Source organism: Manacus vitellinus, unplaced genomic scaffold, assembly GCF_001715985.3.
Source record: "Manacus vitellinus isolate BGI_N305 unplaced genomic scaffold, ASM171598v3 ctg7180002432398_pilon, whole genome shotgun sequence".
Lineage (NCBI taxonomy): Eukaryota > Metazoa > Chordata > Aves > Passeriformes > Pipridae > Manacus > Manacus vitellinus.
In genome coordinates, this window is record NW_021938423.1 from 31548 (window position 1) to 41843 (window position 10296).

At 49.0% G+C, this 10296-nt stretch overlaps 1 protein-coding gene across 1 annotated transcript; it reads left to right on the forward strand.

The window, feature by feature from the left end:
* Positions 1–5341: 5341 nt before the first annotated feature.
* Positions 5342–10296, forward strand: LOC108644142 (hydrocephalus-inducing protein homolog; the record flags this gene model as incomplete). Its single annotated transcript, XM_018088435.2, has 4 exons — positions 5342–5557; positions 6097–6296; positions 8735–8859; positions 10220–10296. Coding segments are annotated over exons 1-4 (513 nt in total), but the record flags the coding sequence as incomplete, so codon positions are not given.

A 10296-nucleotide genomic window follows, 5' to 3' on the forward strand; every position in this document is an offset into this window, starting at 1 on the left:
CAGGATTGCTGGCCCCCTTACGCAATTTGCGTAGCGCCGCTCCATTGCCGGGGGTGTCCAAAAGCTCCTCCAAAAGTCAGTTTATGGCTTTGCAGAGGGCTCTCGGGAGTCACCGAGGGGCTGAATGTAAAGAGAGAAAAATTAAATCTTTAGGGGGAAAAAAACATATAACAATTGCATGTCTGTGTTCCCGAGGAGCCGTGGGTGTTTTTAGGCAGCTGCCTGCAGAGGCCATCGCCATTTCGTGAGGCGGCATTAATGCAGCGGGAGGAGACTTGTTCTGCTGTTCACAGAAATTCGGATTTTAAGGGTTTTGTCCTTGGTTTGAAGCTTCTTCATTCTTCCTTTGCTCTATTTCAGAGCAAAGGCTTTCATTTTTAAACTTAAGGGGGGAAAAGTATTAACAACAAGTGAGGAAAACTAGGGGGAAAAGGGAAAAGTTCTTCTGAAAGGATTACAATGTGCAAGCAAAATCAGTTCTCTCTCCAGGAGACAAAAAATATTAGAGGTGTAAATTGGCTCCAAAAATGCCCCCAGGGGCATAGGGAGGATAATCAGGATGACATCCTGGCTGAGCACTCAGCATCCGGGGCATGGCCCAGGTGTGCAGGGAAAATGCAGCTCATCAGGCATGTGTTAAACAGAGAATTTGTTTCTGGTATAAAAAGATGCCTGACTGGTCTGTGCACACACCAAACCAGCCCTTTGTGACTTGCACGGGCCGACTTGACTTCCAGGTTTTGAAACACTAGTTTTGATCTAAAAGCCCAGCCAATTGCTAGTGCTGCAGAATTTCTTGTTTGATGCAAGGAGAAAACAGGGATTGTGGCAGGAGCGAGGTCAGGCAGATCCCCTTCAGTGCAAAACTCCTGGAGGGAGCTGCAGCATTTCTGTTAAGGGCCTTCTGTGTTGGAGTTGACTTCTTCCACTCCGGGACCTTTCACTTGCAAAGTACATTATGGGGCTCCTTTGTTTAACAAGTCTCTGGGAGCTGTGAGAGAGAGAATTAATGCTGGCATTTGGAAAGACAAGGGATAGTGCTGCATTGGATTTGGGTTTCATGTCATTATTTTCTGGGTCCAGAGTCAGAAAAAGCTGCTCATTTCCTTTTCATGCAGCTGTACTGTTTTCTCCTGACTTCCTGAGGAGGCAGAGCTGATGAAATTGTGCTGTAGGAGGCCTGAAGCTTTTGATCTGATGTTCGGCTTCAACAAATTTCACTTGTGGAGTTTCTGCACTTTGGGGGAGGTTGCAGGTTATAGAAATGAATTAGTGCATCTGCTAAAGGAAGAGGAGTATTAGTCATATTTAAAACCAAGACTAAGTCAGATTCCTCCACATTGGCTGCAGCTGAATTTTGCAAGGTTTCTGATCTCCTTGCTCTGGCTGTGCAGGTGTTTCCTTTTCAAGCCTGTCACCTGCAAAGACTTCTCTGAGACAGTGATTTCTTCATGACAGAAAAGCAATGTAGAGAAACCTCTTTGCTACCCCAAGATCATTATTTTCTTGATTGCCCTCTTGTACTCTGCTGAGGTTCCATTACATCTGCAGGTCAAATGTAACCTGACTGCAGCACTGATCACATAGAGCAATAAATATAGTACAGAGCTTTAGTGTGAACTTCATGCCCATCCTTGGTTTGTTTGTGTAAGACTGTGTATTATACAGACAATATAAAGCATAAAATAGTTTTCATATATAGAAATTACTTTTCCAGCACATACTAATGTGCCTTTCATAACCTCCTAATCAGGTTATGTTTTCTCCTAAACTTAGTTCCTCTTTATGACCAAGAGTTGAGTCGACTTCAACTTCATTTTTGGTTCCAATTTTCATTCTGTTCAGTGTGTGTATATATATGTATACACAAGAAGATAGTCCTTTATTAATCTTTTGAGCAAAACACTTTTCATTCGTGCAGCAAAAGTCCTGTCTCTGAATGTTCATTATCAGCACCTGATGTGCTGCCTGGAGCACAATATCCTAATAACTGGAGTTTAAGGAAAAAAAAAGGCCATTTATTAAAGTTACAGTGTTTCATCTTTGTGCATGTTCTGATTCAGAATTATTCAAGCATTTGACTGCTCCTACACACAGAAACTTATGTCTCCCATGCATTTTTGCACCCCAAAGTGTTCTCTGGTTTCCTTTGTCTCCCACACTACGTCAGAGTATTCAAATGCACTGTGCAGTACCAGTAGCATGTGGCACATTACAAGAAAATTTGAGACAGTTTCTCAGTTAAATGCATTTTATTTTGACCTATTTCCTTCCACTTGGGTCTCCCATTTGGTCTCTTCATAGCCAATATTCTGTTTTATGGAAAGGTTTTAAAGTTTTCCTGAAGGAGATGAGTAAAAGGTAAAGTACCCAAGAACCTAAATTTATATTATTCCTTTTGCCATTATTATTAAAAATAGGAAAGAAGAAGAAGTGTTGGGGAAAATACAGGGAATGCTGATGCAATTAGACCTACATGTGCAAAGCTACGTGCTTGCTTTTACTCTTGAAATTTAGACCTCTGCTTTCCTTCTACAGACTGGGACAGTTCGTTTCAGTTGCATTTTGCAACTACTGACATACATGTTCATTCCTAAATTCACTTCATATGCTTCCAAATCCTTAGGACAACATTCAGTTTAGGCACACCAAGAAAAACCTGGAGTGATTCCACCAACCTAAATGTAATTACTCAGTGCTGAATTAAAGGCACAGGTGTGTAACTTAAGACCCATGTGTTTGGAGTAACAAGGAGAGATCAAAATCTCAGCTTTTGTCATTAAATTCAATGTTTCTAGACCTTAATCCAAGACACATTTGTAGAGAGAGGTGATAGCTTCTTTTTAGAGGCATTATTATTATTAAACAGTGTTTTCTTGGACTGCTCACGTTTTCTCCCAGCTCACCCTCTAACACTAATCTGTGACTAAATATTAAAAAAAAAGTGAGCTGTGAATGGTTTTAAGCTGAGACAAGATTGTCACTGTTAATGGCTTGGTCAGAGAGAGAGAGTATTTGTTTCAGCATGTAAATCTCTTTCCTGCAACACTTAAAGCTGCTGATTCTGGAGTTTAGGAGGCCAGCATGTCCAGAGCTGCTCTAGTCCCTGGGCTGATGAGCTCTCCCAGCTGGGTAAAGCTCTGTCAGGAGCCAGTTTGTAGTGAATTGACTGCAGGCAGAAAATAGAAAAGCTCATAGGAAACATGAGCCTGACTCAGGAGCTATTTCTGTTCAGGTGACATTCTAATCCAAGCGTGGGGTGAATCACTACAGCAAAAATTGATTGGACCCCATATCTAACGAGTATTGACAAATATGAAGAAGTTTGTTCTGAGTTAGTAATATAAGGGGTCTTTTGTATAGATGGTGCATTACAACGGGGGGATTCAGGGCTTTGTCAGACTGTCTATAAAAATTAAAAAAATACACGTTTGTAAGATTTCAGAAGAAAAGGTACAGTTTCTCTTCCCTGCATGTGGCAATTTGCTGAATAATGCATCATTTTGTCAACTCTTCTATAGCAATGGAGAAATGCCCTACAGTGCTCCCTGCACACAGGAGCCAAGAATGCAGATCGTTATGGAAACAGGCTTGAAAGTTGCTTGAAATAAAAATCTCCGTTCTCTACTTGTGGCTTTGAAGGCCTGGGCTGTTTTTCTTTTCCTTCTGGAGTAGCTGCGATTCATCCTGTTCGATGGAGGGAATTCATCCCGTTTCCGAGGCCAACGGGAGGAGCGAGCGGGCGGCCATGTTGTGCGGGGGGCGGGGAGGGAGGAGCCGAGATGGCGGCGGCTCCCTCACACGCACGGCACAAGATGGCCGGGGAGCAGCGGCAGCTCCCGCACGGCTCCCGGGCGCGCTGCCCGCCGCTCGCTCGGGGGACACCCGGCCGGCGCCCCGGGTGCAGCGCTCGAGGGCCGAGTCGGGCCCGGCACTCTGGGGGCGAGCGGGGCTGCCGAGAGGGGCTGGGACGGGCGGGCAGCAATGGCGCCGGGGCTGCGAGCGCTGCCCGCGCGCTCCCTCGCCGGGCGGGCGCGGGGCCGCCCTTGGCCGCGGGAAGGGCGAGCATCGGAGCAGCGCCCCGTCCTCGGGGCCCCCGGTGCCGGCCAGCGGGCTGCTGTTCGCCAGGTAAGTGCCGCGCTCCTCCTTGTCCTTTGTCCTTGGGAGGGAAACCAAAATGTCCTCGGAGCCGGGAGGGGAAGGGGGCGCTGCCTCTGCCGGCCCCCCCTCCCAGCCCTCGCCGCTCGCTGAGGGGACCCGCGGGAACTCTCGGGGACCCCCGGCCGTGTCCTGCCCGTGGGGGGTGAGGGGGAGCGGCGGGACCGGGGGAGCCCCGGTGCCCCTCGGCGGCTGCGGCGCTGCCGTCCCGGCCCTGCAGCACCCGCGGGGGCCGCACGGCCCGGCCCCGATGCAGCACCGAGGGGGCAGCGGCGGGGTTTGGGTCCCCGGTGCGGCCCCGGGCACAGGGGGGGCACTACGGGAAGCAAAGGTAGTTACTTAACTATGAGTTACAGGATAAGGAAACGGAGGAGTTTGTGTGTTACGTGGAAAGCTTTTAAAAACGTTTCTTGGGTGTCAGGTTTGGTTTTAGTGTTCAGTTTATGCGTTTTTCAGAGACTTGACATCCAGAGCAATGTGCTCTTGAGGGTTTCCATCTTCACTTGAACAAAGTGTGATTGTTTTGCAATTGCCCACGAAAGCTGAGAAGGAAGAAGTTGAAAAATGTCAGCAATTGTGTTGCCCTGTAAAGAGGAAAACTGAGACCTTTTGAATTTCAGTCAAGGAAACCATTTCTCAAATGACTCTTGTGCCAAGAGCAAGCTGGTGGGAATAGACAGCAGGGAGTCCAAATCACCTGGTTTAGAGGTTGTGAGATGGGATTTGGTGCTCAGGGGTTGATACCCCTGTGCTAGCAAATGCCTGTTTGCTGTCCCTGTGCCTGTGTTCCCCTGAGGGCAGAAACTGGCAGCAGGGTGGCTGCAGGAATGCCCAGCAGTCTGGCTTGCCTGCTCTGGCAGCTGCCTGGCCACAATCACCAGGCAGCAAGAGCCCCCAGGACAATGTGCTGGTTTGCCTTCAGGTAGCACATTCTCCCTCTGGAACAGGGCTGCGTGGCTGTGTGCAGGCAGAAGCAGGCAGATTCTCTGGGCTTGTTGAAATGAGGATGACTTGGTTCAGGTGTTCTATCTCCATACTGCTGGTGCCTGACCTTCCTTCCCAGCAGGCACTGCCCTACTGCCTCTGGCCGAGCTGCTTTGCCCAGGCAGAGGGATCCAAGTTCACCCTTGTGTAGCCTGTGTTTGAACCTCCAGAGCTAAAAGTCCTTTGGGAAAGTGGTCAAGGAAGGCTGTCACCAGGGCACACCCAGGTCTCCTCCTGTTTGCACAAGTGGCAAAATCACCATTTTGTGTCTTTCCTGCAGGTTACTCGGCTGGTGAAGGTCACCATGGACAGCTCACCTTATTTCAAGTTGGTCGGCCCCAATGGTGTGTGCCATCAGATCCCACCGGGCTCATTTTGCACTATAAACATCCTTTTCATCCCTGAGGGGAGCAAGGTGAGTTGGGAGGAACGTTCTCTCTAAAGCCAGGGCGTTTGTTGCACACTGGTTATAGCCCAGCCCGTGCTGTGAGGTCGGCTCTGGGCTGGGGGCAGGCAGCCTGGAGCTGGTCACACCTTGGCACGGCGTGGTGCTGCCAGGCCCTGCAGCTGGGCCTAGAGGGCTGTGCTTTCCCTCTGTGCCTGTTCTTGAACGTTCACAGGGGAAGAGGCAGATGGAACAGCAGGGAAATGACAGGGAGGGGTGTTGAGGTTTAGCCATCTCTAGGTTCAGTGGAAGGGATTTAAATATGGAAAATACCAGAGGAACAAAAAGATGATCCAGAGAGCTTTATTCTTTCCCATTGGAATGGAGCAAAACTGATGCTTTTTCACATGCTCTGTTCTCCAGCCTTTATTAGTATGAATTAGTGGTCGTTTTTGGGGTGGGAGAGGTCAATTCATGCCCACAAAGGGTCATAGAAAACAGCCCTTTTTCTTCTGCCATGAGGATGGCACTCAATGCCCTCAATGCTGTCCCAGTTACTTTTCCTGCAGGATCATTTCCACCAGCTTGTCTGCAGCAGTGAAAGGGAAAAGGTCTCTGTGCCAATCCGGGCCATTGGTGCCCGCCCAGTCTTGGACTTCCCTGACCAGCTGGACTTCTCGCCGTGTCCAGTCAACCACAGCACCCAGAAGACTCTGCTGGTTCACAACCCCAGGAACCTGGAAGCCTGTTACAGCCTCAGCACTGAGAGGTAAAGCAGCTCATCTGTCTTAGTGCAAAACACCTTTGGGTGATGGCAGAGTTGGGAAAGAGTATCCCAAAGGAACCAGAGCATCCGAGCTGCTGCACTGCAGCCACAGCTGGAAAGGGGCAGGACGTGTGGGGTCTGCTGTTGCTTCTAGTGTTTTAAGCAGGATGCAAGCCCTGAGCTTTGTCTCTCCCAGATTTCCTGGGGACTGCTGGAACACGTTAGTGGTTGGTCTGCACCCTCCTGAGCACCATCCCCTTCTGAAATGGCTGCCTCCCACTGTCAGCCAATAAACCCATTCTCCAGGAGACCTCGAGCGTGTGGCACATCAGGGGGCCCCTCATCAGATGCCCAACGTGAGCTGTGTTGTGAACAGCCCATGCTGTTCCTGTTAGTCAAAGCTGATCTGATTTCCCTTGTCAGCTGAGGGCATCAGTCATCTCTTCTGTTTCATGAGGAACCTTTGAAAGCCAGTCTAAATTTTCCAGCAGATTTCATTCCGATTTCTTTTAAAATACTCTGAAGTTCCCGTGTTTCTGCTTTGTTTTCCATTTATTTTGCTCTGTGTTAAATTTTTGTCAAACTATCATTCATTCTTCCTTGGGAACTTTCTTCAAGGTCCTCTCATGCCTGTTGATCTACCATCTGCCCATAGGCATATGCACAGGTGTATAAGAAACAGGAGCAATTTGGGGAATATGTGAAAATGTAGGAGATGCAGGGGCTGATTTGCACTTGGGTTCTTAGTCCTGAACTTGGCTGGATCCTCTTCTGAGAAATTGAAAATAGGAAGATGCCTTCTTTCTCAGGCATCCCCTGAAGTCAGCACCAGGAGTCTTATTCCCCATCCAGCCATCTGAGGGCAGGAGTATATCGACATGGGGCAGGAGTAGGAAGGGAACAGGAGGGAAGGTAGCACTCATGAGTTGCCCCTTAACTAGTAACTTCTCTGTTCTGGCAAAAGAACAGGAAAAAAATTCCGTGCCTTTCCCACCCCAGGCAATGAACGCCCGAGCCCCAGCAGAGCCCTGCAGCAGTCCTGGCATCCCCATCAGGGCAGATGCAGGAGCACAGAGAGTAATCCAGCTCTGGGGCTGGTGGGGCTTGTCTTTCCTCCTCTCTCTCCAAAGTCTCAGGCCCAGCACAAAAACATTGCTGGCCCAAGCCTTCTCCATTAGCCAGTAGTGATGTTCTCACTGGTGGTAATGGGACCAGGTCAGGCCCCTAATTGCAGCAGTAGCTCCTTATAAGGAGCAGAAAGGGCAGCAATTCCATCAGCTGTCACCACTGACAGGAACAAAGTTCAGTTTTCACAGGGCTCCAGTTGTTCTTCTTATTTATTTTTTTTTTGTGTTGCATTCTCTAATCATTATCAGAATCCCCAGGAAATGTTTTTAAGGTGACAAATTAACCATCAGCAGGCACTAAACTTTTGTTTTCTCAGTGGGGCTGTAGAAAGAGCACAAAGCCCAGCAGCCCCTGGGCAGAACTGTTCCTTTCACCTGAGCTGTCCTGAAGCACTAAAGCTCTGATTTTTGTGTCTGTCAGGCAAGAGCTGTTTACCTGGTGACAAAGCCAAATTGCTCCTGTTAAATCCAAGCTGCACCAACACATTTGCCTAATGATTTCCCTTGTTTCTCTGGTGGGCCAAGCAAACAGTTACCAGCCTGGATGACACTCCAGAATCCCAGACTGCATGGCTGGGGAATACACAGAAACCTCCTGTTCAGCTCCCTTGATGTGCTGCTCTTAATGGCACTTCATTTAGCTGGGATTGAATCCTTCAGGCTGTAAACAGGACCCTCCTTTTGGGTACTGTGTCCAGGTCACTGTATTGCTCCAATTTGCAGTTGCACTCCTTCAGAGTTTTCATTGCTCCTTTTCTTCTAGCAGCTTTCATTGAAATGTGATAAAAGGTGCCCTTTCTTAGGCTAAACCAGGATGTTTACAAGGGGAAAAACAACCCCAAACAACCACACTGCAAATTAAACTCATTATTCTCTGGTCTTCAAGGAAGACTTTATTCTCCCTCTTGATTCCTAGGCTGTAATCTCACAGGACAGGGAGTGCCCTGCCATTTGAGGTTTATAGGGAACCAGAAAAGAGACATTCCCGAGGCAGTCAGTGTCATGCAAATAGCTCTTAACCCTCTCTGTGCTCTTCCCAAACCATTCTCTGCTGGGATTGCTGGCAGTTGGACCCTTGAGCCTCCATGCAGAATATGGGGGAGATGAGTTCATTTCATCCAACAGGATTTTCTGAGGGCTGCATCTCCTCCAAAGAGAGTCAGTAGCTGTTTCTGATGCTGTGTGTTCTGTCTGTCTTCTGCTGACTGTGGTTGCTTTGCTCCTCGCTTGCACAAGTCAGCTGAAGTGAACTAGACTGCAAGTATCGTCCCCAAACCTCCCCCAAGAGTCCTGATGTCTCTCTTGGTCTTGCAGCCCTTTCACTGCCAGCCCAGCCACGGGAACCCTCGATGTTGGTGAAGCCAAGCAAGTGACAGTGGAATATCACCCGCTGCAGACCGGGCACCATTGCACATCCCTGGCAGTGCACTGCGACAGAGGTGAGTGCTGGGCACTGCACGGGGCACTCACCCCGCGTCCTTCCCAACAGCAGAGCCCTTTCTAAGCAGAATAACGTTGGACTTGCTCTGCAAACTACTTGTAGAACTGTTCCTTTCAAAGCCTCCGTGTGTTTCAGTGCTCAGAAGTGAGCAGAGAAGGGGCCAAGGCTGAGTCTGCCCCTGTCCTGGATGTGCTGTGTTGCTGTGTGCTGGTCCATCCCTGGGGGGACCCTGGTGCCAGCATGGTGTCCTCCATCCTGCACCCCCACCCCAGTCCTCTACCAGCACTCCCCACTGTCCCAGCCACCTGAATTCCCCCTCCAGCAGCACCGCCCCGTCCCAGCTTCACCGCAACGAAAAGTGCAAACTAGTTAGTGTTTAGGGGGTTGATAAAGTGGATAAAGCCCTCAAACAGGGATGAGATTTTTGGAATCCTGTTTTGCTGGGAGTTGCTGAGTGGAGGAAGGAGGAACCTTGATTCTCCACTGCAGTGTGGATGTGCAGGGCTGAAGTTGTGTTCCTGGACAGTGCTGTCTGTGACATGTGAGCTTTCCATCCAACTCTCTCCAACGCCATGTGTCTCTTGCTCACCTCTGTCCCCTAAGCTGCTTCTCTGTTGTCTTGCCACAGACCCCTTTTCTATGTTGTCCTTTACACATACATGTCATTTCTGTCTAAGAACATTTTCAGGCCCTCGGGTTCCTGTTGGATGACAAACCGTGACAAATTGTCCCTTATTCCCATTTCCCAGGCCATTCATGCTCTCCAAACCTCTCCCACCTGTCTCCCATTTGATTTCTGGGTTGAGGAACCCCATTCAGTCTTCGTGTAAAAGCTGCTCTGTACTTTTAGTCTGTCTCTCTGCCCTTCTTTCTTTCAGTTCAAATGCTTCAGCTTGGTGTTTGAGATCAGAATGATATCAAATATTTCTAGACTGATGTGGCCATGGGTTTGGACAGGGAGCAGGATTGGGAGAGGCAGGAGCCCTGCGGGGTGCTTTCAGGAGCCCCTGGGCTGTGACTGAGTGGGGCTCCTTAGAGTCACCTGAATGAATTTGATACAGAATTGCCTGGGATCTGAGTGGGTCACCTGAGCACACCTGACAAATCTCACTGTAAATACTGTCACCTGGGGACAAATCTCTACAAACCCACCCAGAAATCAGGTGCTTAAGGTGGTGTCCAGGACATCCTCACACTGTACCCACGGAGCTGTTGGGATTTGATAAATGTACTGATCCGTGGAATTACTTATCCAGCTAAAAGCTGGACACTTTCTTCTGTTACCTGTGGTTTGCTCTGCTCCTTGTAATTCCATCAGCAAGGGAGCTGAGCAAAGACTCCTCTTTGCTTTGTTCCAGGTGAAGATACCCACACCAGACTTCTTGGAAAAGCTAAGGACTTCAACATCGGGCTGGACAAGTACTCTCTGGAACTT